This window comes from Aulonocara stuartgranti (genome assembly GCF_965226115.1).
Source record: "Aulonocara stuartgranti genome assembly, chromosome: 20".
Lineage (NCBI taxonomy): Eukaryota > Metazoa > Chordata > Actinopteri > Cichliformes > Cichlidae > Aulonocara > Aulonocara stuartgranti.
The window spans coordinates 31,298,729-31,326,034 of NC_138956.1; the positions used below are offsets into that span (position 1 = coordinate 31,298,729).

Below are 27,306 nucleotides of genomic sequence, written 5' to 3' on the forward strand. Positions count from 1 at the left end.
ACGTGTATTTTGTTCTTTTGTTTGGTAGCATCGGCCTAGAATAGAGGCTGAGGGCACTGAGGTGAAAGGTATTGGATGTTTGCTGGCTGTGCCAATATTGTTTTTCCCGGTGAATGTTTCTGTTTATGTAGAGCCTATTAGATAAACCAGCTGGCTAATTTTCTTCATAGATGTAGATGGGTTGTCTCTAATAATTTCTTTCTTTTTAAAAAACAACAACAACAACAACAACAACTTGTCTCTCTATTTAAAAATGGACTGCACGTTTTGTTACCCTTCTTGGAAATTTGACCTTCACTGTGCAGAACATTGTACGTGCAGAGCTGGATGCTAAAAGGCTCTTTTAACATTTGTTTGCTGAAGGGGGAAATTTTTCTCTGTCATCGTCGTAAATGTGAAGTTAAGTCCAGGTTCAGTCCAGGTCCAACATGCAGCCTGCAGTGTGGAAACCTGACATTTCCAGTGGACATGTGAACCTTTCAGAGAAACAGGACCCATCTGTGTGCATTTAGTGCAATAAAAGCAGTTAAGCTTTTTAAACAAAGAATGTTTACTTATTTGTGCATTCTGCATTCTTCATGGGCCACTGAGTGTGAGTCTAGCTTTTTTTTTCTAAGAGGTGTCTTAATTATTTTGGGATATATAAAATATATCATTTCAAATAAAATTTCAAATATATACCATTTCAAGTAAATATAAAAAAAAACCCCATTTCATCGAGGGTACTTGATTATAAAATGTTAAAATTTAATAAACGCGTTTCCATGTAAAGAGTTTAACCGGAAATTGTTATGACACCTGGGTGGAACAGGAAGTATAAAAAAACTCTTTAAACTAGATCTGTGTCTTCAGAGATAGCGAGATGAGTGCTTATTTGTCTCACACCACTGACTGAGAGGATGGGGGGTAGGGGCCTGAGGAGATTATGTGCTACAGCATTCCACAAACAACTTCTACTCTGCTCGTGAATTCTTTGATTTTAGCTTTCGGGTGTAGTTTCTGCCCAAACTGAAGTAACTGTTTCGGCACACAATTTTAAACAATTTCAGGCGCTGACATCACAAAATGAGTCAGTGTTGGTTTTATTTGTTAAGTCCTGGTCTACAGTGATGGCAACAGTTTAATATCCAGCTCAACTCTGAGTGTGGGATCTGTGTGAATGTGTGTGTCTGTGGCACAGGGGCTAGCGGGTGAGGGGAGAGATCAGTGGCCCACACATGGCTGTAATTTAATGGAGAATTGCCCAGTGGTTCCTGTGCAGATGTAAACACAGCAATAGTCAGGCTTTTGTTATTGCATGACTATGACAACTGCCTTCATCAATAAACAATAGAGTGTTGGGGGAAACAAGGGCTCACTGTATGAATAGAACCCCACTGTGTCCACTTCTCACTCTCGTTTTTTTTTAGTTAGAGCCACAATAAAGAAGTCTGTGCAATAATAAGATTCGATACCTGAATTTACACATTAAAGAAGTTAATGCACAACCACAGATATATCATTTTTAAGACGCTGTTTAAGAAAATAAAGATGTCAGGGAGAAAAGCATTACAATAAGGCACTCTTAATTTACAAATCTTGATGGGATTATCTAAAGGAATTATAGTTTGGGGGATGAGGAGGTGAAACTTAAAGAATCTGCGACACAATAAACAAAGAGATAGGGAGAGCTGGGCAGTCCACATCAAGCTGTGAGTCAACAGGGGGCCAATCATTCAAATCTGAGATGCAATCTGGGTCAGGGCCATAAAGATTTACAGGGTGGGAAGTGGTGAGCAGAGGGGCTGCAGGATATCAGTCCTCTCGCACTTCTAATTAGCTTATGAGAATATAATGGTTATACAGCAGTACAGCGCACCATCCAAATTTGGTTATATATGTTCATTTAAGTTAATGAATAATCACTCTCAAGCGGCGGGATGAAAGGGAAAACTATGTACAAATAATTTAATTCTAACATTTCTCTTATTGTGTTCTTTTGGAAGATCACATTGTTTTCAGTGTCACCTGAAGACGAAACTAACTCAGCTGGTTCATGGGGGATGAGAACATGTATGGTATGGTGCCAATGAAACATTAATGACTGTAACACGTCTTTGTGTGTCAGCAATGATATCATGGGGACACACATGCTCAGTTTTTGCAAAAAAGCAGAAAGTCTATCTGGAATTTCTTATTGAACATATAAAATCATATTAACCTAAAACTGCTTAAATATGAGAAGACAAAAGTGAGTGTTGCCATAATGCTGACATTGTCAGACATGGATTTTTTTTTTTTAAATATCTGGGAATAAACCTTTAATTTTTGCATTACTAGTGGCAATGCAACCAGATCTAAAAATAAATAAATAAGTAAATTATTAAATGCAAATTAAGTGGTAGATTTACCATCAGCTGAAAGCACTCTAAAGGGCCCTTGGGAATCGAAAGGGTAAATCTTTTCTAAATACAAAAGAAACTGGCAGCCTATAGCACTTGACAGTGAATGCGGTGGCCCACAGACTTTAAAACACCTGGTGGGCTTTGAGTCTCTGGGTGGAGGTTTACAGTGGCTGCAGACAAAGACAGCCGTGGACCTGACGTACCAGATGTACTGACGGCTTTTTGTGAGCACTGAATGAAACTGTTTATCCCCTCGGCTTCTGCCTATTGTATTCAATAGTATTTACTTGGGGGCACTTTAAAAAAAAAATCTATTCGCATTTCCTGTAAGACGAGCAGCCTAAATATCATAGTTCTTATTACTGTGTGCTCATAAAAACTTATTAGAAGTATCTTCCTCTTGTCCCATGCAGGCTTACATGTTGAATAGCACTCTGATTAAAAAATTACAATAAAAAATAATTGAATAAGACTGCTAATTCTCATTCTTGTGAATACAGTTTAAAAAAATCAGATCTCATACTACCACAAGTACTGCACAGGAACATGGATAAGGGTGCATTATGGTTGTTATAGCAACCACAGAAATGGCTTTTCTGCTGAACAATAGTCAGATGGGTCTTTGGGGAGGCCCAGTGGCAACTCCCCCCCTCCACACCCACATCTGCCGCCCTCACATAGAGACTTATGGGATGTTCTGCTGATTATTTTCTGTCCTGCTTCCCCCTTTCAAAACTGACAGGCTGAGAGAAAGAGAATAAAATTAGGAATTCTGCCAACATCTGTGGAGGGGCTGTGGTGTGGTAAGCTCTGCTGTGACAGTTTAGATAGAAAGTTTGAAAAAAAAAAAAGAAACATTTGGAGAGTGTGCTGAATTCATTCGAGTCAGTGGAGTTGAAAGGTGTGTGACAAATGGTCTTATGAGCTTTGCAAGGTTTATAATGGCAAACAATTTAGAGGAAGAGTCAGTAACAGGCATCTGAAAAGGGCTGTGAATAATAACTTTGCATAGGATCCAGGATAAAATGCAGGACATAGGTCACGGTATCTATTATTCTCAGACTGAATGTATACATTTTATGGTACAATTACTTTTTAATGTTTCCTCTAGCAAAAACAATGAATTCGAGGGATGTAAACAGCCTCACTCTCTCCTGTAATATAAGGAATTGTTTGAAGTATAGAGAGAAAAGGGGTGGGGTTACTCTTTAACAAGCAAAACTGTAAATTAAAAGCTGGATAGAAAGGAGAAAACCCTATAGTGCCTTTGTCTTTTGATTTCTAGACAGCAGCCTTGGAAGAATTGGATCGAAGCCACCTGCGTGTCTGCAAAGACACCATGCAGACCGAATACAGTGCTTAGTAGAGTCACATAAAAGATCCCAAAGCTGGTGACTCCTAATATAAATAAAACTCCCAAATCTAAAAACAGGATTTATTATTAACAGGGCTTATTAAGCTCTCGACATCAGTTTTATTTATTTTTTCCACGAATTATTGACAAAATTTTCTCAAGCTGCATTCCAACCTTTGCAGCGTATCACACTAATTACTTTATTGATTCATACAAATACAACTTAAAAGGAGGGGAAAACGATAAAATTCAGCTAGAGCACATGAAAGTGGATTTTTCTTTCAGAACAAACATTCAATAGATGTTTTAAAAAGAAACTCTCTGCAATGAAGCACTCAAACTTGCATTGCTTGTTTGAATCCCTGCCCTATCCAGTTAACTACTGATAAATAAGTGCTTTCTCTCAGGTATGCTTCTATTTAGCATTTACATGCACACACACACACACACATGCAAGCACAGATAAACAGAAAGTAATCTTGTCGTCATCATAGGTAGTGACCAATGATGCATTTACAGGCAGGAAAAGAAGGCAAAAGAAAGACTTTAGACTTCCCCCGCATCCATATTGATTAAACAAATTTGCCACAAATCATTTTACAAATGCCCAGCGGGGGGCTATAGAAGTTGGTGGAAATACCCCATTCATGCTCCGTCCTCCCCGCAGGGCTGGAACCTCGACTCTTGGCTCGTTTAAGCGTGCTGACAGTCTCTGATCCTCTGGCCATCTGCGGGGTGGGCTGGTCAGCGCCGAGGGGTCTTTGTGTTCTAAACTTTAGGAGATTTAACAGTGAAACTAGGAGAAAAAAAACCTCTTAAGGTGAAGGATCCCCCCCATAAATCTGGTTTCTAGCTCATTTGCAAGACACACAAATCAAACTGTGAAGTCAAAATGGCGAAGAACTAAACTGAAAGGACGCCTAAGTGAAAAACGTCTGTATGGTGAACAGTTTCAGTCAAACTTTAAGTGATTTTTTTCCCACTGTAGCTGGAAAACAAGTGGCATTCTCTGCAGCACATGGCACATGCCTGTTGTGCTCTTTCAGTGACTCATACAAATTTGGAAAAAGATTAGCCCCGCCTCCCTACCCCCCACCACCACCACGCTTCTCTTTGTGAATGAAAATGGGAGGAGACAGCTTATGTGGAATCTATGTAAGAATGACTATTTTTGAATGCAGGTGGGTGTGTACATGTGCTGAGTTGTTGTCTGACAGAGGAAAATAACCAAAACTGCTTCGATTTTCTTCTGTTTGCAGCGGCTGCTTTTCAGCTGTTGTCATTGTTATTGACTACTTGATTTTAGCTTTTTGATAATGCAAAATTAACACAAAGAGGCAGGATACAATGCAAAGTAATGCAGCACTGTGATTTGACCTGCCTGATGAAAACCCTTTAAAGAAACTTTTATCATTCACACTCTCCAGGTCCTCCAAATGTTGAAGTAAACATCAGCAGTCCTCAGTGTGGCTGTTCTGTGTAAAGAGGCCATTCCTCCTCTTCTTATAACCTCAAACACATGGTAAGCTCCTATTATTTTAACTGCTTCCAGTTACTTTAGATCTCACTCGACCCCTGAGTGCAATCAAGGGAAGGTATGGCCACATTAAAACAACCAGGCAAACCACAGCTTAGGTTACCCTTGTTATAAAAATTGATAACATAAATGATTCATTAGTGATGTTAATTCATAAATAATTCATCTTGAATCTGGGAACAATTGTGAATGCTTATATATAAATCCTTCAAATTATATTTTAATTGAATATACATGACTAATCTGGTCTCAGATCTATTTTAAAACTCCTGTTTTTTTTTTCTTACTAATCATTAGATACATGTGTCTACTTTTTTTTGTGCCTCTGTCTATACAGAAGTCCAAAGATGATGATGAGTGGGCTCAGAGGGAACAGCTGAGTTTGTTTCTGTAGAGAACAACAAACTGGTAATGCTTACAACAGCTGTGCGACCCAAGCATATAAGAAGGCGCTACTGAGTGGGATTTTCACCTGTGTAACTATACACATAAAGTAGCTTTGTTATGATTAGCTTCAAGTCCGATTCATGCACGTACAAGCACGTGCTCCGGATTATGCACAGCTCACGTCCCGTCAAACATTTACTGGAATATTGAATCTATTCCTGTATTGCACAGCTCATAGACGGGCCCTAAATGCTTCCCCAGAAACTCAATCCAACAAAACAGGCCATCGCTCATAAAGATGCAACATGAGTGATGTGAGCAGAGCAAGTTATAGTGACCCTGGGACACACAACTCTTCCCTTCCCCAAACATGCAAATTCCCCTGCTTTCTACACATTTTTGATCTTTAGTAAACAACACATCGGATTCATTACAACATGTGTCCATACACAAGTTTTGCATTACTTGTAAAAAGTTTCAGAAGAGCAGCAGCTTCTTTCAACAACAGGCTGTTCATTTCATTCTGCTGCCGGTCGCTATTTGACAGCAGGTTGTTTGAGCTGCTGAGTCGTTTTTCCTTGCTTGCTGCTGCTGTTTGCATTGGTTGCAGACTGGATGACTGAGTAAACAAGAAATTGCTAATAATAAATTTTAGACCAGACAGTTAAATATCTTGCAAACACATCGCTCTGTATAGTTGGATGCTGTGTGCATGAATATGTTTTTCAGATAAATATAAAAGTATGTCTAATGAACCACCTCCAGTGGCTTAAAACATGAGAATGGAGCTCACGTTCAATAATTACAAATTCATATTTTGTATGCTCATCGATAGTGCGTAGGTTCCCACGTGCACACTCTGCTATGTAACTCGTCTTCAACTCTTTCTACCCGATCTAGTCGGAAGTTACAGAGGCTTGGTCCTCCAGACAATGAGATAAATATACTACTCCACCCTTGCCTGCAGATTTTTCTCATAAAAAACCCTTTGATAGTTTAGCCATCTGGCTCAGCCAAAAAAGTCCTCATAAAAGAGGCCCAAATAAGGTCAGGGGTCACTCCCTCCCTAGGTCAGGGGCCCTGGAAGGTTGTTATAGTGGACTTTACTAAAGTTGTCAGCTCAGATCCCCTTGACAAATTAAAGCACATTCTTCTGTTTTTTACTAGTATTCCATTACAGTCAGACTTCCCTAAAGGAAATGTTTTTCAGGACAGATGAGAGGTCGGTTACACTGATATGAAATATGAACTCACCTGGGTAGTGTAGGTTGGGACATGAATCATTCGTTTTTCATCAATATTTGATGATCAAAATCCAGTTATTTATCAGTGTTGACCTTTTTCTTTTCAAAACCATTATCTATGTGCGGATGAGAAAACGGCCTTTACTCAACACGTAGTACATTAAAGGTGCACTGACAGCCTGTCATTAACCCTGACCTGTCTGAGCCTCCGTCCAAATGTCCAGAGGATGAAAGGCTCGGACTGGAGTTATCTCGCAGACGCATTTAACTGACTGCTTTCTGTGTGTCAACACACAGAAACTGCCTGCTAACACGACGCAGACACTGGGAAGTTTCATACACAGACTGCAGAGATTTCAAGCTACTGTTTCCCGTTTGCAAACTTAAAATTGGACACATTTTGATTTCTTGCTCAACTATTGAATGTTTGACTCATGTTTGTAAGGTTAATATGAGGCTACGGCATAAATCATAGCTTAGCATGAATACAAAGAAAGAAATATGTTTGGCTGAGTCTCTCCAACGGTTAAAGCAAAGTAAACAAACAAACTGCATATAAAAGATGGCATTTAGCCACTGAGATATCACTGAATAATTGTGGAAGTTGGGGTCGTAACCAGGGTTAGCACCTGTAATCTAATGACCAGTAGAATGACCAGCTACACTTCCAGACCATATTAACCTCACAGCTGTTTTTAAAGCCTGTATTTTGATGGCTGACAGTGGGGAAGAAATAGTAAAACTGTGAGAAAGACCAGGGGAAAAACACAGCAGATTGGCCTTGGTATGGAGTTGAACCCAGGTACCTCAGACTTATAGCATATCTATGCAATCTGCTCAACCCAATGAGCTAAACAAGCACCCTCAACTGCTGTTTTAAAGCCCTTTGGGGCATTTTGGCCACTATGAAATGCCCAAAAGGAAGCCACTACATTTTTGTTTTTGTTTTTGAAGACATTAGTGACCCATTTAGAGAAGATGGTTGTCAGCTAACGCTAGCAAAAATAATTAAAACTAGCAAGGTATATTTAAAAAAACCCTCCAAACATTTAAAGCTTTTTGAAATAATATATAGTATATATTATAAATCCTAATGCTTGATTTTCATTTTTATCATTAAATGAAATTTAATTTGCGTTCATTTCGCGTGTCACGTTCAATAGCTGTCACTGCTAAATAAAGAATTGAGATTATGAAAGAGCGGCTGATTTTCCCTAACAATAAAAAAATATTCTAAATAAATACCTGGAGGAATTACCAAGATGGCTGCTTAGTGGTGAGGCTTTCAGATGGACTTAGGTTCAACCAAGGAACAATGAGGTCACATACAAAGACACATTGTTTCTTCCTACAGATCTGAACCAAGCTAGCAATTTAGCATATAGATACAAAGCACTGTTATTTACAAATGTACTACTGTCATCTAACTCTGTAAGGATGAATGTAAATATACTGCTTTATCAGCCATAAATAAAAGACAGATGGGCGGAAACATCTGTGGCTATATGACAAAAAAGGCGATTCTTTTTAAACAGGCACTAAATCATTACAGAGATGAGGTGGGAGAATAGGAACTGAGCATTCATACATCTGTCTTTATACCCTGCGACTTTCACACATCTAAGGATGTGTTTGGTTTCACCCCACATGCATTCAAAAACCCATTAAAAAAGTTGAGCAAATGCTGAGCATATGACAGCCCCTATGCGACTGTGGGAAGGACTACACAAAGGCAAGTGTTTTCCACCACACAGCTGCTCAGTTGGAAATTTGTCTTGTTCCTATTGTCTTACTCTTTAAAAGAAGTGCTAAAGCTCTCACTCCATGCTCCAGTCACTTCCTAAGAAAGGTGCTATTGGATGATACATGTGGCAGAGTGTCCAGTTTCAGGGGAAATGGTGAGAGAATTAGTAGGGGACGATGAGCTCCATTAAACACTGAAGAAGTAGACCTGGAAAGGGTGTCTGGAGTAATCAGCGGTGCACAATCTACAGGTGGGGTATGGGAAAAGAACCCCCGCCAGACTAAAATCATATCTTTAATGACCACAAAGTGTATAATTTTTTATTATATCTTCTTAAAGAATTAACAGCATTGTTATTATAAATAAAACAATAATAAACTACAAAAGCAAACATTGCTTTGAGGCGTTAATAAATGATTTATCATAAAAAAATTGCCTTTTTTTCTTATATTTTCTGTAAAATAAAGTTTAAAATTGACAGAAATAGAAAAATAAAGCCTTCAAATTCCAAACAGACAAATCGGCAAACCTTTAAAAAACACATCCCTTTTGACGCTGCGACTGAAAATGAGAAAATTTTTCTCACAGAACTTTTGCCTGAGGGTCCGAGTATGAGGGGGGGGGGGGGGGGGGGGGGGGGGGGGGGGCTCCATCACAGCACACTGTTATTAATCTTAGTTAATTGTAGGCTTCTCCATTCAAACACCACACAGCTGTATTTTTCATCATTAAGCCTGTGTTTATAGTTGGAGGAAATTGGCCTACAATGTAAGTGATAGATAATCAAATCTCAGGAAAACTAACAGCTTGTGGTCAGCTACCACAAACCACACACTGTTTATCCAAGCATTCATGCTCTGAACATGGGAGAATCTATTGAAATATGCTTTAAACATGAATTAATCAGTTACAAAGCAATCTGAGCCATTGTAACTGTTACCTAATTTACAGACTGTGGTTGTCTATACAGAAGTTTTATTTTTTTTAGTTATTATCCATATACTTGATTTTCACTCAAATGTCACTATTTGATCTATTTTACACTTGTTTTTGCAGTGTTTCAGGGAAAACATCTTACTTTTTAGTCGACCATATTGGTTAAAAGGAACTGTAGTTACTTGTAACAAGCATTTTAGTTGTGCTCCATCTTAACCAATCATAATTGATTGATTGATATTTGTTTTTGCTAACATCAGCAGCATCCCGACTGAGGAGATTCTGCATAATAAATACTACTTAACTTCAAGTAATGTCTTTTGCTTTACATGTTTTGTTCTGTTTTTATATTGTGGTCCTAATAAATTTATAGAACGCTTCAACTTATATAGTTTTTTTAAAGCACCTGATTTAATGTTTTCTTTCATGTACTTTTCTGTGAGTTGGATGTGGCATTCCTTCACTGGCCATAACACAGCTTGCATTCCATTTGTTGCACGGTGATGGCATCCTCTTTTGAAAAGGAATGCATCATGGTGGAATAATTGCCCTACTGCTCTCAGTCCACTTAGTTAAAAGGGATTCAGATGGTTTGGGATCTCTGTCTCTCTTCCCCCTCCACCATCTCGCCTCTCATGGGGCAAGGAGAAGAGGAGAGTCTGAGGGGGATGGGTGTTTGACTTGGGAGAGCAGAAACTGGGAGGGGGGGGTTGAGTATTTACATAAATGGCCAATCTAAGTTTTTCAACCTCCATTTTAATCTACAGAAACTAAAGGCAACCTTTGCCCTAAAATGACGACCCCGTCTTCTCCTTATCGATATCTAAAGTTAACACGTAGGCTGGCATTCCACAAAGATTCAGAGCATTAACTTTCCAACAGAAAGTGACGCGCACAACTAACAGACATGGATATTGGATTATTGCGGCATTTTAGAGGTCACATGATCCTCTCGGATCATGCGCACCTCTCGTCGGCTGCTGGGAGGTCCACCAAGTCTCGGTGGTGGAACAAGTGTGATCGCATGAGGCTGTGGCTTATCTCAGCCTACACATGCATGTTCACACACACCCCCACATGCACACATCTACCTACATTGCACTTGTTAAGCATGGTTTAGCAAGCATAACAGGTTCTAGAGTTTTAAAGTAATTTGCTTTTTAAAACTTTCTAGTGGGTGTATCGCTCATGAAATACTCATATTAATGCGCACTTAAATTAGTCTCTGGCTATTCAACTACAGGACGATACTTCTAATGGAACAATAAGTAAATAAAATATACTAAAAGTCATAATTTTTATTAGGAAGAGTAGCTGATTTTAAAATAAGCATAATTAACTATGATTTAAAAAGGCATCGTGTGCTTTGGAAGTTTCAGTTATCCATAAACATTTAGATGCTTTTATAATATTTGAAGTTGATTCACTGCTGCTTTCACATCACTCACCTTTTCAATTATATCACTGACTGTCATTTGCAATACTGTACTATCATACTTGTGTACTTTTGTCCATCCTACTGTCTCAATCTTATGTTTTCGACTTCTCCCTGCTGTGGTGCTAATTAAAACAATTTCAAGGACAAAAGAGGAGAAGCTATTGTATCGCACAACCAGCAGTGCAACAGACATGGTGTCAGAGGCGTGCAGTTGTCAGGGATTAGCTCCCCTTTGCTGGCACAGATGGATACATCAACCACCACCAGTGATGAGTGGCTGAGCATGGACAACTGCCTCAAAGGAGCTTCTAGCAGGAATTTAGGTCCAAAATCATACAACAAGACAACCACATCTGCATTTTAGGAGGATGACACGAAACAAAGGGTCAGTTTTGATTAACCTGTTGCACTGCAGATTTGTGGCAACAGACTAAACCTGCTGATCAAGATAAACATAATGCATATTCAGGCATTTGAAGCAGGTTTTGTTAGAAATAAAGAAAGTTGATTGGAACCACCAAATACTGGCACCACTATTTTGTCCCACATTATGAAATCATTTTATTTATATATTTTATGTAAATTAAATTAAAATTCTCTGTATTATATCAGTTAATAATGGAGCTATAATAATGCAGCTGGAATAGTATTATTAGCTGTTCTTCCCACCCAGAAACTGGCGACTAGTCGCTCCTATTTATGGGAACAAACATTCCCAACACCCAGATCTTTCTTCACATTCCTGAGCTTTGTTGAGCCAACCCCCTTTCTAAAACAGAGAGATCTGATGGTGACAAATCTTCAAACCAACTTCCTCTTTTTCCTTTCAACTCAAGTAATGGCCCAGTGAACTGGATTCTCTGTCCTGACTCACATCCTCTGTGCCATAATATTTATGCTGCCTATTCAAATGGTGGCATGATCAAATTGCTGCATGAATCACACCACAGGCACCAGCTCACTAAATTACATCCTGACTAAGAGTCTGAATATTAGTCTGGGATAATGTGATATTAGCAACAATGGCTTACTTTCCCTGTATTATTTATTAAGTTAATTTAATGCACCTCTGATGACCGCAGCTGCTTGCCTAACCTGAATTGCGTATGAATCTGGGTGGAAATCTTGCTAACTGTGGCGCTGACAGTCAATGCCTCATCAGTGCTTTTAGGGCATTGTTGTTATCTCCGTGGCCAGGTCAGACTTATCTCACAGAAGGAACTGTATGTGAACAGAAACAATAGGCTTGATTGAGTGCATTCCCCACAAGGTGTTAGGTTACACGTGCCTGGTTTATTTAATAGATGATATCTGTCTGAAGGCACTTTGCCACATGATCTTTATCGCAAGCGAAATGGTGCATTATTCATAAACTAATTAATTTTCTGTCATGAAGACGTGATAGCAGGAAACAACCCGAGTCGACTTCATAACAGGGTAATACAATCGAGTTCGAGCAGAGAACTGCAAGAAAAAAATATGTAACTAATCGATTAGTCATTTTAAAAATCATATCCAACAATGCCAATTATTTAATTTACATGTGAAGAAAATACATCTCATCCATAAGTCCTTGTGCATTCATTCATAGGCTCACATACCCCCTGCTTGATTTTTAAACAGACACAATGCAATGCAATTAGCTTAACAAAGAAAATGGTAATCCACGAGCCGGTATGAGTGCATGGGTGGGGTGCATCTGTAACGACCCGAGAATGACTCTGAGAATGCTTCTGAGGAATTTTCACACCAATAAGCTGCAGGAGAGCCAGACTGAAACAGCAAAGTAGTGCAACTGAGAAAACAGGGGGGAAAAAACCCAACTTCCATTCAAAAAAGCATGAATTTCACAAAGCCTGCCTCCTATGCTTTAGTCAGGGGTTCGAATGTAAATGTCTAAACATTATTATGAAAATAAAGCCATTAATTAAACGGCGCAAAAAACGCAAACCAGGCATCCTAGTCTGTATTTACATTTATCAGTAACAGTAAGATCCATTATCAGACCACCAGGAGATACATAGCTGGGGGTAGATTCACATATGCTAATAAAGCAGATGTCCAGAGTCCTCAACACATTCCAGGCAGCCTATAAAAACAAAGTGTCTTTCTTCCCCCAGGAGCAGTGCCCCATCCCTGACTGTCTCCAACAGTCACAAAGATTCATATAAACACTTGGTGTTATAACCTGATGATCCCAGCCGTGCTCAGGCTCTCCCTGCCACTGTCCCTAAAACAACCACAGCATTTTGATCTCTTCAGACTACAGCTCCCCTCGTTTTGGGAGTACTCTGCATGTTTGGCCAAGGTGTTGGTCATTGTTTGAAACATTTCTATGACACTGGAAGTTTCGGCCAACGGCTCTGTGTCACTGCTGTCCAGTGTGCTGGACTCCAGCTAAATTCATCAGCCATTGTTTTCTCTGAGCAGGCATTTATGATGTCACTGCAAACATAAGCTTTGTCCTCAGATGAAGGATTAGCCAAGGTTCGTGCCCTTATGGGGTCAAACAAACATCAAATATGGACAGGCTATGACTTTCCATGGGGTTGGGTGGACATTATGGTGGCACAAAGACAACTTTATTTAAAGGTTAAAAAAGGCTGGCCATCCCCAGTTCACCAAAGCTTTTTCACTAGTAACAGTAAAACTGGAAATGTCTTCTTCTCTATCGTATTAATTGTAATATTAATACTAGTAAAGAGTCTAAATCTTACCCTTCATCTCTTCACCATTCCATTCCTGAGCATCTCAAACATTTCTATGGCTCTGCCAGTGACTCCTGCAGTGCAGTAAATGATCAACAATGATTATTACACAAACAAGATACACTGAAGAAATTATAGGTAGGATGCAATAAATGTATGTAGGGCCACCACAACAGATTTAGAAATATAAAAGTATTTCTGCAGTTCATTAAAAAGAAAATGTTTTAATTAAGTAAAATACATCAAACACACAAAAAGAATAAAAACTGGGGAGATTTTTGACGGGGATGCAGTTTTAAAACCCCCACATTTCTCAGGTGAAGTGTTTCAGATCCACCAAAGGCTTCAGTGTTTCCCATTGTGTAAGAATTATTGAGGCAGCAGTATCTGTGCGCATTAAGCACTCTGAAAGCACACATGGTAAACAAAGACTTAAGCGCATACACAAGCATGTGCGCGCACACGCACACACAACAATGGCTTGTATGTCAAAAGATTAGATTTCCATCGTGTTTGTTGTTTTAGGATAAGGCATGCGTGAACAGAGAAAATATTTTGCTTGCTCATAGGCATCTGCTGAGAACCAATTTCTAAAATTGTAAATAGGTTTGTTTGCTTATGCAACAGTTTTGTTCCTTCTTTGAGGACAATATTCACAGTTAACACATAAGTATTGATTCAAAAGCCACATGTGTAAAAAGCAACTCCTACCAGGGACTAACAACCAGTGTGTCCTTATAATAAACACATCAGTAATTGTACAAATACTCTTATTATCAAACTTACTATGACTGCAATTATGGAATGCTTAACAACAATCAAATCACCGTATAAAGGCAGTCTGATGAAAACAAATGTTGAAGCACACAAAAACTGACTGTGCTGCTCTGCAAACTATGAGACTATGCGGACAGAGAACACACAAAGCAACATGCTGACATATGAGAATGATCAAAGGTTGTCGCAAAACCGAGCATAAAAAAACAAATCCCATATCTGCGCAGAGCCAAACCTGATGGCCCAAGACTAACACTTGGCTCGGGTTCCCAGCAAAACCTGCATCCGACCATATATGGAATAAAAGAAAACAACTGAGTGCTTGTTTCCCTTTGAATATATGGCACTGATGTGCACGGCCAAAATCATTAAAACATGCATTTGTATAGGGTTAGCGGCACAGAAACAAGACAGGAAAACAATAGCTAAATGTCTTTGTTCCTGAATCACAAAAGCTGATAGCCGGGTTATTTGCATTCACAAGATTACGTGCAGCTATCGCTGCAAAACGGTGAAGCCCACATTGTCACAGAGGAATAAAAGACATTATTTTAAAAGGCACTGGCTCTGTGTTGAAGAGCAGGAGATACTGTAGCATTCTTTTGTCCACTAAAGGACTTTTATGGGCTCTTGTGCTCCCACTGAAGCCATGCCTATTGGCTCAAAATTATACTTATTTTGCTGCCCCCACCCCGAGGACTGGTTTTAAACTCTGCTTTCAATCTTAAAGTAACAACAACAAAAGGGCCTGTCAGAGTAATGCTTCCTGACAGCCCAAGATAGACGACAAAAGACAAAAACAACACCCCAAACACTCAAATGCTAAATAAATACCACAAAATAGTGTCAAAGCTTTGAGAGAGTGTGAAAAACTCAAGAATCACAGGAACAAATTTGAGCAGCTTTGAATTGTGCCCGAGTTCATTAAAGAAGAACAAACATGCAGCGTGAAATATACAACCACCCACAGAGGCAAAGTCATTTTAAATCCAGAGTTTGCCCTAAAGTGATACTATCGATTCCTCTCGTAGACGCTACAATAGCCTAATAATGTCTCAGCAAATAATCACATTGCATTCAGAAAAGCAAATTGAGGTGTCTTTTTGTCCCTTGGCTGATCACATACCGCTTTCATCATGAATTTCTATCAGAAAGACAAAAAGAATTGAACACAGACAAGATAAAAGCCTCCAGTGCACTAAGAAATCAAAATTCACTTAAGATGTCAATAGTGTCACAGCCAGAAGATGCCTGCATCGGAAAAACAAATCCATATCAATACTTCGCCAATCAGTTAATTTCATTAAGGCATTCAATGCCATTTACTGATGGGATTGCAAATTGTGTGCAAACAAACCAAAGGTCAAATATGCACTGTTGAACCGAGGGACAGATTGTATCTGAAGGAATGAAAAACTGTTTGGACTCGGTGGCTGATTAATAGCTACCTCTGATGACAGAAGTGAACAAACTCAATTCATTTAGGTTTATTTTACTACCATTTTCACACTATTTAGAGCACCGGCAGTTTTTTGCCAAAGTGTCATCTTGTTCTGGTTGTTGTCCATCTTTCCATCACCTGGTCCTTTCTGGATCTATTTATGTCCAGAAGGAATGCATCACAAGTTACGATTTCTTTAAGCAGCTGTGAGTGGAAATTGCTTTTTGGGAAGCCATTTATGGCCCCCATTCAAAGGCTGGCATCTCAAACACAGGAAGGAAGGAACACAGAAGTGCTATACAGTATGAAGAGCTTCATTTTAAACTCATCCTAGCATTTATCAAAAAAAGAAAAGCAAGCAAAGCTTTAGGATTTGCCAAGAGAATGCACTCTAGTTAGCTTTGAAATATGAAAACAAGCTTACAGACCAAATTGGGTATGATTTATACTGTAACCAATTCACTATTTTTCCAAAAAATGTAAACAGAATAAAATAAATAAATATAACAACTCTCTTCAAACCTTCTCCCCAAGTAGGGCTCTTAAGACATTGTAACCCATAGAAAAGGCACTTAACCCAGCTATGACGTCACATGTGGAAGAGGAGAAGGGGGAAAGAAAGGGTCTGTCCTCCTCAAGGGTGCTTAGGATTATGGCCTGGAAGTCTGTTAGATAATAGATCAAAGAGATACATCAGAGTGCTTTGTGGTTTTCCCACATAACACTCATCTTCATGCATAATGGAATTTCAGGATTTTTTTCCCCCCTAGTTCCACCTGAAGAAGAGGTGACACAGAGTGGTTCGAAAAATCTGAGTTTGAGTGCAGGCACTCATAATGCAACCCAAGTGCAGAACTGATGCAGATTTAGTGTTTGCATGCTGCTCTCTTTGTGGTACATTCTTCACTATAAGCTGGCTTTATGTTGCTTAAATAATACAAGAAACAGAACCTAACTTCAGATTTTCCCTTCTATTTAGGAGCAAAATGAGTATTTTGATCTGTCTTTTAATTTCAAGGTAGAAAATAGAGAAATAGTAGAAAAAGCACAGCAAACAATCTAAAGAGCTTGCTTAAGTTACATAAACGCACAAACAAAAACCAAACATGGTAACCACCATCTACGAATAAGATTTTAGTAGTAGTTTCTGTGGCATCTGGTGGTGGCGTCATATTTATTAAAAGTTAGCACTGTTATCCATGGAAGCTTTTTTCTGTCACTGGAAATAATTGAAGTTGAAATTTTAAGTTATCCTGGGTTATACAATGGATTATATTTCAAACGATTAGATTTCTACCATGTTTGTTGTTTGAGGACCTGCGTGAACAGAAAATAAGTGTAGCATTTTAATTTGATAGGTCAAATACTGCATTCACACGTAAAACAATTATTAGCAAATGTGGGCTAAAGCTAGCACTCAAACCAATCAGCACACAATTAGCATAGTTTGGATACACCCAAGTCTCTAAAACAATACGCCTAACCCTTTCATAAGGATGTCTCAAATTAGCGCCCTTAATTTTCAGTTCAAAGCAGAATTCACAAAATAAGTAACTATGCTTTCTTACCCAGCTAGGCTAGCTGTTTTCCATATCCAGTGTTTATGCTAAGGTAGCTGTCTCCTGCTCCTTTATTGACAGACACAGCAGTCATTTCATATCAAACAATTCTTGGCTAGCACTTTCAAAAAGACAAAACCTTCAAGTGAGTAGCAGTCGTATCTTATAGAAACACAATGGTATAAAAAAGTGCAGCATTTCTCAAGAAAATTAGTAGTATGGGGATATTATAGAAAAGCCATCCTTCATATATTTTCAGTGTTAAAGCACACACACTACAGTAATACCCTTACTAGCTAGAGTCCCCTGTCTAAAACAGACACCAACTCTCTCAACCTACAGTGCTGGCAAACATGTTTTTTAAACCATCAAACCACTTCATCTGAGTTTGTGGCCATGCTGAGCGAGAAAATGTAAGAGTCTGCTTCAGCAGAGCCATTAGTGCTCAGAGACCAGAAAGAAATCAATGGTCAAGTGTTTACACAGGAGAATCCTATTCAGGTGCAGCATCCGCTCTCTGCAAATACTAAGTGCTTAAGTCTGAATGTAAAAATAGGAAGAATAATAGAAAGCAGCAAGCAAAAAACTGGCTCTTTATTGAAAAATCTATCGGGAATGCGAGTCGCCTTTTAGAAGCTAAGACCTTGATATGCAGCCTAATGCTTTCTACAATTGACATCTACTTTTTCAGATTCAGAATGAGGGCTTGAAAAAAATATTTATTTTTAACAAAAGCTATACATACAGAATATGTATAATCAATACCACGGGGCAGCAGTACACTTACAGTCTGAATACTCCATAAAGCAGAGCAAGTTTCATTATATACTCTCATCACTCTGCTGCCACCTAATGGACAAACATAAAAAATACATCATACAAATACATTCAGTCACTTTCACATTTTGTTAATTTGCGGAATTATTCTTTTATTTTTTTGTATGATGTTGCTTTAAATTAAACCTGATTTCAATTAAATATTGTAACTGAAATATGGTTTAATTTCAATTTTTGATGCCTGCAAATATAACACTTGAAAATACAGTGCATGAAACAATGTTAAAATTGATGTTTAATTCTAAAATGTTAAGACTAAACAAACGACACCTCCAAAGCCAACAGTCTTGCTATTTTAGTGGTTACCGTTAGATCTACAAGTTACTATCAGCAGAGAAATAGCTTATGATGCAGTTACTGTCTTTTTAACTTTCAGAAACACACAACGCTGTTCACTGTGGGATGCTTTCGAGTGTGTGTGAATTGGAATAGAGTGCATGAGGGGAGAGCTGATCCACCGTGCTCTGCTGAGGAGACACTATAAGTGGAACGCCGTGGATGACCACATTCTGGCTGCCCAGGCTGATGTTTGGCACCAGTAATGCACTTTCCTCACAGGGTAAGGCACTCTCCTCAACCGTCACCATCTCTGCTGGCTTGGACATGTCCACATCAGGCAGAGGTGCTGTGGTCACCAAAGCAGAGTTTCCTTCCGTAACCACTGTAATCTCTGTGCCACCTTCCTGGATCAAAGCATTGAGCCCCTCCAGTTCAGAGCAGGTGGTGATGAACGTCTGTGTGCTGCTGCTCGAGTCCTGAGCGGTTATGGCCGTTTGCATCAGGGCCTGGTGGAGCGGGTTGCTGGCATCGTCGGTGCTGAGTTGAGTCAGGAGGACAGTCTGGGGTTCAAGAGTGGCTTCTGTGGTTTGGGATGAACCGAGTGGTTGTACAGGCGCCAGCAGGTTGACCTGCTGGATCATGGAGTTAACTACCATGTCCTGGTTTTCTGGGCTAAGCAAGACCATGTTGCTCTTATTCTGGCCATCCCCACCAGTTGAGAGCAAGGGGTTATCCTGGCCTAACGGGTGAGATACAATGATTTTAAGCTGTGTATTACTATAAGGAGGCATTGGGTTACACGGGATAGGAACTTCGAGCTCAGAGCTGGTTTGTGACATGGTAACGGGAACCAAGTTAACTGCTTCTGCTGGGGTAGAGAGCTGGAGTTGCAACACACTCTGAGTGTCCCGATGCTGCTTTTTGTGGCTCCGCAGGGAGTCCTCCCTCACAAACGAAGCGTCACACGAGTCGCAGCAAAAGGCTCGAGCTGCATCTAGTTTGGCTCGATACCGAGAGCTGACAGGCTTCGGAGAGTCGGTGCCTAAATTTTTGCCTCCACCTCTGCCTCCTTTCCCACCGCTGCCTTTTTCAAGCTTATCCGACTGACACTTCTTCTTGTGAATGACAAGATTGCTGCGCTGCTTAGAGGCAAAGTTGCAGAAGTCACATTTGAAAGGGCGGTCTTCAGAGTGGATCCGCTCGTGGACCTTGAGCGCCCCCTTGCTGGAGCAGGAGTAAGTGCACTTGGAACACTGAATGGGCTGAGTGGGTTGGTGTTCTCTCAAGTGTTGTCGCAGAGCAGTCTTGTTGGCACACTTGAAATCACAGTGCACGCACTGAAAGGAGTTCTCCGTACCATGTTTGATCTGAATGTGCGATTTCAGGTTTCCTTTCATGGCGCAGCAGTACTCACAAAAGTCACATTTGTAAGGCTTTTCGCCGGAGTGAATCCGGATGTGCCTCTTCAGGTCTGAGTTTATTTTGAACTTTGCATCGCATTGTTGGCACTGAAAAGGTGCATCCCCTTAGAAAATAAATACATAAACAAAATAAAGCCAGTTTTAATACCAGTCTCTAAGCTACAACTGTCACACAGCTGCTGACAATTTTGGATTTTTTTGGCTACCTACCTGTGTGAGAGCGGAGATGCACGGTAAGTTGGCTGGAGTTGCGGCTGGCGTAAGGACAGATCTGGCATTTGAATGGCCGTTCATCATAGTGGATACGCAGGTGCTTCTTCAGGCTGCTGCTGTCTGCTGCTGCATAGGGACAGTGTTTACATTTGTGTGGCTTCTCACCTGTGTGCGAGCGGCTGTGCATGTTCAGCTTGTCCCGCCGACTGAAGCGTTTGTGGCACAGTTCACATTCAAATGGCTTCTCACCTGGATGGCAGACAGAAAAACAACTGGGGTTAAACCTTACTCTAAAGGGGTTTTGCAACTGAAGAACATATTTTGAAAGCATTAGCGTACCGGTGTGAGTTTTAAGATGCCGTTCCATGTCTTTTTGGCCATACTGTGTCTTGAAAGTGCAACCTGTAGATTGTAAAAAAAACAAAACAAACATTTTCTTAAATTGTGTGCAGCCTCTGCATTTGTGAAAAGTCCAATCAACACTGTACTAAATAAATACAGTGCTGTGAAAAAGTTCCCGATTTCTTTCTTTCTTCTTCTTTTGCCTATTTGTCACTCTGTTGATGCTTTGTGCCCATAAATTTGTGGGGGTGCGTTTATAAAACTCTTTTATGGTTGTTTTTACTTGTGTCATTTTGTACATTTTAGTTCTACTTTACTGCCTCTCTTTTCAATTTTTTGCTGATGCACAGCATTTTGTGTCAGCGGTGGCTGTTTTACAGCACTTTCCAAAACTGGAATGGAATTTTGAACTTGCCAATGTGTTTTTTGGATTATTGTCCTGCTGCATAAGCCAAACTGATTTTGTAGTAGAGAGCAGAATTCATGGTTCTTTGAATTATAGCTAGTCATCCAGGTCCTGAAGGAGTAAAGCAGCCCAAGACCATCACAATACCACCATGTTTGACTGTTGGTATGATGTTGTTTATGAAATGCTGTGACAGGATGCAAACCTGCCAAAAAGTTAAACTTTTGTCTCAACAGTCCACAGAATATTTTCCTAAAGTCAAGTTTTGCACAGTCTCTTTATTATTGTTGAATAATGATCACTAGCTTTAACTGAGGTAAGTAAGGCTTAGAGTTCCTTAGATGCTTAGATGGGTTCTTTTGTGACCCCCTGGATGCTCCATCGATGCACTCTTGGGTGTAATTTTGTTATTTATGGATTACTTTGCTTGATTATCTTTTCACACGGGCAGCTTTGGATAGCTTTTTTTATTCTAATAAATAATAAATGAAATTAGCATTTAAAAACTGTATTTTGTATATACTTGGGTTTTCTTCGTATTTTACTTAATAAAGTTTGCTTGATGATATGGAACAGGAAAGTGAAGGAGGCAAATACTTTTTACAGCTATTAATGGTATGGGGCTTGAGTGGCAGGAAGTGCAGTTCTTCCTGTTAGAGATTGAAGATCTGTGTTCATCAGCAGCAAGAGGCACCAACCTGAGAAACAGCAGCTGTGTCTCTTTGAAGTCAGGGCAGGTTTTAGTTTTTTGGAAGGTGTCTTTGGGGCTTTGGTCATCTTTTTGACACCTCTCACAACACAGGTCTGGTAGGTCTCCTCAAAAATAAACTCAGTGCTGGAGTCTGAAAATAATTTGACAGGCAAAGTCAATTTTTCATTCAAATTATGGACAGCAAAAGCAGAAAGAGGAGTATGTTACCTGTGAGAGTGGATGTGGCAGTAGTGGTTGGGGTGTCAGGTGTGGACAGGAAACATTCATTTTGCTTATGGGCGAGAAAGACCTTATAATTATTGTACTGCTTTTTGCAGGAGCCACAGATGTGGATATCTGGGCTCACCTCCACCACCACAGAATGACCTGCAGCCACTTCGGATGGCAGAGAACACAAAACAGGAAATAACGACTTCATAGGACGTTGCATAATGTACATCTGTGAAAGTGATTACAAGATAGCTACAATAATTTTGAGCTAAATCGTGATATCATAGATTTGTCTTCCAGTTATGAATTTTAGCAACTGTTTTGTTTTACCTTCAGCGGTGTATGCAGCCATTTTCGAGGTGGTTTTGCTGGAGATCAGCTCATTTTCTGTGTCCTCGCTGCGTCCATTGTAGTTTTAAAACATGCCGACTGGGGTCAAAAAGTAGCCAATGAAACATCACTACCTATTTCCAACTGCGAAATCTACCACGGTTTGCATATCAATAGAACTAGCACTTCACTTCTCTGCCGACTCCACGTTTTACGACATTCTACGTTGGGTTTGCGGCAACCGCACAAGGCTTTGCTGGTGTCGTCATATGCTGCTTTGGGAAACGTGGGAAAATCAAACTACAAAGTCTGATCACCCAAATCAACTTATAAGTCATTAAATAATACTATTAATAAAGCTATCTGACTTAGTGTTTGACTGTCCTATTTAGAATAAACCAATATCTATTTAACACTGTGTTAATTCTTTTGCAAACCGGGATTTTAAAAGCTGAAATTGCGTATTTATGAGCACTTGAACGCAACATCGTTGTGTGGTGGTGCCCCCGGCCCATTCGAGGTCTTCAGGCTCTGCTTTCCAGATGCTGAACAAAACTAAATCTGATTTCAAAATTTAAAATTCTTTAAAAACAGAAAGTATATTATTTAAAGGTTTAACGAGTAGCTGCATTAGTTGACTTGGAGAGGATAGTAGCTATTAGCTTACCTCTTTGTTCCTAGAAAGCCACCAAAACGGTTACTACTTATTAGAAATGTCACAAAGAGAGGCAACGATGGCTTTTACATGCATGTTGAAACTATTTGTTGGGCCATATAAATGTCAAATTCTAACTTACGTAGGCACGGAAATCAGCAGTTAGCTTTATTGTTTACTCTAGGCAGCAGAATATTGCCTTAACACTTGCTGTGGTGCCTGCAGCGACTTAATAGAGTATTGCTCGTGTGCAAGGTAAGCTTTCAGATGGTAGGCTACTTAAATATACATGCTCTACCATTTTCAAGTAAGGGCAATTTGCTTGGTTGTTGGTGTGAGTGAATGAGAATGCCTCTTTTTTTTATGCCAGAGCAGTTGTGCTAGTGTGAATAAGCCATGAAAGTGACTGACATACAGCTCCATTTTCAGTGGCAGGTCCTTAACTGCCTGATTGCCACTGTGAAGCTCAGGAATTTCCTTACGCTGACTTTCCTGCATGGCAAAGGCATAGGACTGATTCCTTCCCTGCTGAAACAGCAAATCCTTGAGACAGACAGGAGGTACACACACATATTTAAGTACACTAGACACATGAACACACACACTTAGACTTGCAAGGCCTTTCATAGCCTACCCACATGAATGTGACTAGTTGATTATCACCCTATTTGACTTATGATTTCACGTATAATCCATAAATGTTCAGTTAGTGATATGGTAAATGTATTGATGATATTATTAACAAAGTACTGTTTTCTTAGGAGTTTGAAATTTGATGACACAGCTCAGAAGGATACATGGAGACATGAAAATGAGCTAATTAAATAAATAATTGCATCTGACTAAAGAGTGTGCAAATTGCATTCACATAAATCCCCCCCTCCCTCGCAAATTCAGTATACTTAAATGTACATCAAAAGACCACATTTACATGTGACACCCAAATGATTTAGTGGTGGTGTAATAAAAAAAAAGACTTATGTCCCTCCCGCCCTTCTCCCAGCAGTGAAGAACTGGCCAAAATGCTCCCTACTTTGATCTAGAACTGTAAATCTGTTTTTCTCACTTTTCACACTCGAAGCTTAGGATTCTTCTTTCTCTCATATGATTGAGCAGTTTGGTCACTTCGTTAAGTTCAGAAACACTGCAATAACCGCAGTGAAAATATTCCCAAACAACAATTGTAGTCATTTATTATTTGGGCAGATCGTTTTTCCACTTAATGATTTGAAATATCAGAAAGTAACAAGAAGTGCTCATCACAGTTTTTCCCAGTTTATATGTTTCAGTTTCTGCTCAAAATAATTTAAGATCCAGAGATATTAAATTTCAGTGATATGAAGAAGAAAAACATGTAACAAGTTGAAACCAATGAAAATTTGTTGTTTTACATCCCCCCAAAAAAACCAAAACAAAAGAAAAAAAATCCATAAACTCTGAATTATCTAATTGTTGTCATTGTTTTCACTTGAACTAATCAATCAGTTCACTATTTGATTAATTTCCAATAGCTCCTGGTTGAGCACACTGCATAGTCTTGATTGTGTTTTCCCTAGGCTTCCATCTCTTGTTAGAAAACAATAAAAGCACTTTCAGTTTTTGCATTCAGAAACAAACTATCATTTGGACATCCAGCTGTGCCAGTCCTAATTTGTAGACATGCCCCTTTCCCATTCATTGAGACACCCGTGTATTTGGTGAGTGATGTAATGTCCCTCTTTTCCCCAATGAGACAAGGGCAACAATAGGGGGGAGTGCCTCTGTCACATTATTTTCCCCCACCGAGGCACGCCAGCTGCTTACAGTTGCTTAATGGCTACGAGCTGTCACAAGGCATCACAGCCCACTGCCACACAGGAGCGGCAGATGCTTTAATTGCACAATGACTTGTAGGTTGTCAACAGCAATTATACCAGGCTTCCACCTGAGGGCACCCAAAGAACACCGTCGACTCACTTCACAGACATAAGCCTCAAAAGCCGACTGCTGCACGCAAACCTGATCTCTCTCGCTTGCATCCAGATAAGAGCTGCCGATGGATTCCAAGTCTCCTCTAAGCTTAATGGTTTACCCATGTTCTGCAAGGATAAGGGCAGCATTGTCAGACACAAGACTCAGGACCCCAAAATCATATTTAGACATAAAATATTTACCCAGCTTTGTCACCTTAGGGCCCACTGCCCACCGTGCTGCGGCAGGTTGTGGTGTGCAGAGTTTGAGTAATTTTGCTCATTATTAATTCATGCAATTTTTTTTTTCAGGCGAAGCTCATTTGCTGCCGCCAGTCCTAAGATTATCATCATTAAGAGGAGGCAAATAAATTGGTGAGTTCAGAGCTGTGCTGCAACCTGCTTCAACCCGCATTTGTTCTTATATGTTAATGATTTGTTATTTGTACAGTTCCAAGAAAATAAGATAGATTTGTTGTCCGTTCTATTTCTAGACAGTCCTTAACTCAGGAAACCAAAACACGCACGGCGACCCTTGGTTTGTGTCGTGTCAAATTGAATGGCTAAAAGATGTCCCATGTCCCGAGTTTGTTTTGAGCCATAAGACAAATTATACACACATGTATGAATTCCTTTGGTCAACAGCTGCCATCTCAGCATCAGATAAAACAGAGCCAAAGTCTGGGAACCATCAGATGCCTCTGACACTCCCACTTTATCATATAAGAAAAAAAAGACACTGTACACAAGCATGCGCACAAACACACACATTTGCACAGCAAGCAAGTGCAGCCGTGCTACACACAAAAGGCGCACATGCTCACACGCAAATCAGTGCTATGCTCTTTGTATCTGCCAAGTGATGCAGATGATAGGGCTGCATATGAGTGCATGCAAACCAGAGAGGAGAGGGTACATGTGGCTTCATAGACAATAGCAGGCCATAGCCCTGGGAGGAGTGTGTGCAATCCCAAGGAACATGCTGGGGTATAAATTAAGACAAAAATGTTAACCCCCCCCCCCCCACTTTAAAAATAATGTAGTTTAGAATTGTCTGTATTGTCAAGTATTAAGATCTAGCGTGGTAGCATGCATTAATGCAAATGTGGCCGTAGTAGCAAATAAATAATTAGGTTTCTTCTCTCCATCTTTAAGGTGCACGTCGCTTAAAATAGATGATATTTTTGTCATCTGTTCTGTCATGTTTATCAGTGCAGTCTGCTTTGGAAAGAAGGTTCTGTAGGTTGTGTTTCACTTTAGTGTCAGCAGGGGGTGTCCAAAAGCAGTCCAGAGAAAGAGACCCCTGTGCTTGTTTGAAGCAGCTTACAAGGCACTGCTCCAGTTTGTAGTAGCTGACATTTTGGAACCAGTGGGTCAGCAAAATGGAGAAACCATGGAGATGTATCAAAACCAGTGAGACTTTTGATCACAGGATTGTTGTGTGTAATTTATTATGGGCCTTTGGTTATTCTTTATCGCGAGTCCTAATTATTTTCGGTGGGAAGTGACCGTTACTGTGAGCGCACGAATAGTTTTCAGGTGTTGCTTTCTTCTTCCAAGTAGAGCAGAGGAGGAAATGAGGCCATGGGCCGAATATTTCAGGTTTAGGCCGATCTATGGAGCTAAATCTAAACAAAAGGCATGTGCATGCTGTGTGCGCGTGTGTGTCCGTGGTTGTGATGTGTGAGTATGAGTGCGCGTGCATACATTTTTTTGTGTGAAATTGTCAATGATGTCACAATGGAAGAGAGAATCTTGATAGTTAGACAGATAACAATGAGGGCGGCTTATTCATGCCCTCCACACACACATACGCACGTGCACACACACACCTATAGTCACACACACAGCATCATCATCGTCACAGAGGGAGCAAGGCTCATAATTGGACAGAGGTGTCTGTAGATAATGAAGCCAGACCTCACACCTGCCAAACCTTGGGGATTTCTCTTGACTGGCCACTTAAATCTTCCTCACTCTGTGGGTCTGGAGGGCAAGAGAGTGAGTAAGGAACTAATGGAAAAAAAGCATGCGCTACAGGGAGGATCCCTGTCAGCACGAATGTAGTGCGGACCCCCACCCCCCACCCCGGCTAACGCAGCCCCCACAGCTCGTTCCATACAGCACCCACCTCACTTCACTTCACTGTAAATCCTCTGGTGTCAAGGATTTCAGACGGAAATGGGGAAATGCTGCACCAGCTATTTTGTTTCAAACTCTCAAAACACTCGCTTCTCCCAAGTTGTCTTTGGTGACAGCGTTGTGTGCGGGAAGCGTATTGTGCCAGCTTTTAGTGGGGTGTCATTCGAGGTGCTGAAAGGGAAATCAGATAGACGCTTCAACGGAGAAATACTTCTATATAGAAAGTTTACCTGACAGTCATCAGTGACGGTGTGACACTATATCACTGGTAGCAAAAAGCTACACCAATTAGGGATCGAGT

The 27,306-nt window shown here is 40.1% G+C and overlaps 2 protein-coding genes and 1 long non-coding RNA gene across 4 annotated transcripts in view; 1 reads left to right on the forward strand and 2 right to left on the reverse strand.

Moving 5' to 3' along the window:
- atp9a (ATPase phospholipid transporting 9A) overlaps positions 1–17,768 on the reverse strand; it is a 66,148-nt gene extending 48,380 nt beyond the window's left edge. Inside the window, exons 1-2 of the mRNA XM_082517504.1 lie at positions 17,519–17,768; positions 4,379–4,511 (exon numbers count right to left, since the gene is read on the reverse strand). Coding sequence (XP_082373630.1) covers positions 4,379–4,383 — 5 coding nt within the window. The 5' untranslated portion in view covers positions 4,384–4,511; positions 17,519–17,768. The remainder of the gene's footprint in view (positions 1–4,378; positions 4,512–17,518) is intronic.
- A 440-nt stretch (positions 17,769–18,208) lies between these two features.
- Positions 18,209–22,356, reverse strand: zfp64 (zinc finger protein 64 homolog (mouse)). 2 transcript variants are annotated; one of them, XM_082517505.1, is made up of 6 exons: positions 22,260–22,356; positions 21,927–22,094; positions 21,706–21,849; positions 20,599–20,661; positions 20,257–20,508; positions 18,209–20,150 (listed from the first exon to the last, which is right to left on the reverse strand). In XM_082517505.1, exons 1-6 carry the CDS (start codon positions 22,279–22,281, stop codon positions 18,739–18,741), a joined length of 2,061 nt encoding a protein of 686 aa, XP_082373631.1. In that variant the 5' UTR covers positions 22,282–22,356; the 3' UTR covers positions 18,209–18,738. The 2 variants fall into 2 exon arrangements, with proteins under 2 accessions (XP_082373631.1, XP_082373632.1); XM_082517506.1 differs by having other exon boundaries at positions 21,927–21,990; positions 22,260–22,350.
- Positions 22,357–22,609: 253 nt separating this feature from the next.
- LOC309696319 overlaps positions 22,610–27,306 on the forward strand; it is a 61,881-nt gene continuing 57,184 nt past the window's right edge. Inside the window, exons 1-3 of the long non-coding RNA XR_014273418.1 lie at positions 22,610–23,169; positions 23,344–23,474; positions 25,176–25,238. This is a non-coding gene — a long non-coding RNA (uncharacterized lncRNA). The remainder of the gene's footprint in view (positions 23,170–23,343; positions 23,475–25,175; positions 25,239–27,306) is intronic.

Coding starts and splice junctions, on each gene's coding strand:
- zfp64 (XM_082517505.1), bottom strand. CDS start 22,281: ATGGCTGCATACACCGCTGAAG. Junction 21,850..21,926: donor TGCCACATCCACTCTCACAG/GTAACATACTCC, acceptor AATTATTTTCAG/ACTCCAGCACTGAGTTTATT. Junction 20,151..20,256: donor GCATCTCCGCTCTCACACAG/GTAGGTAGCCAA, acceptor TTATTTTCTAAG/GGGATGCACCTTTTCAGTGC.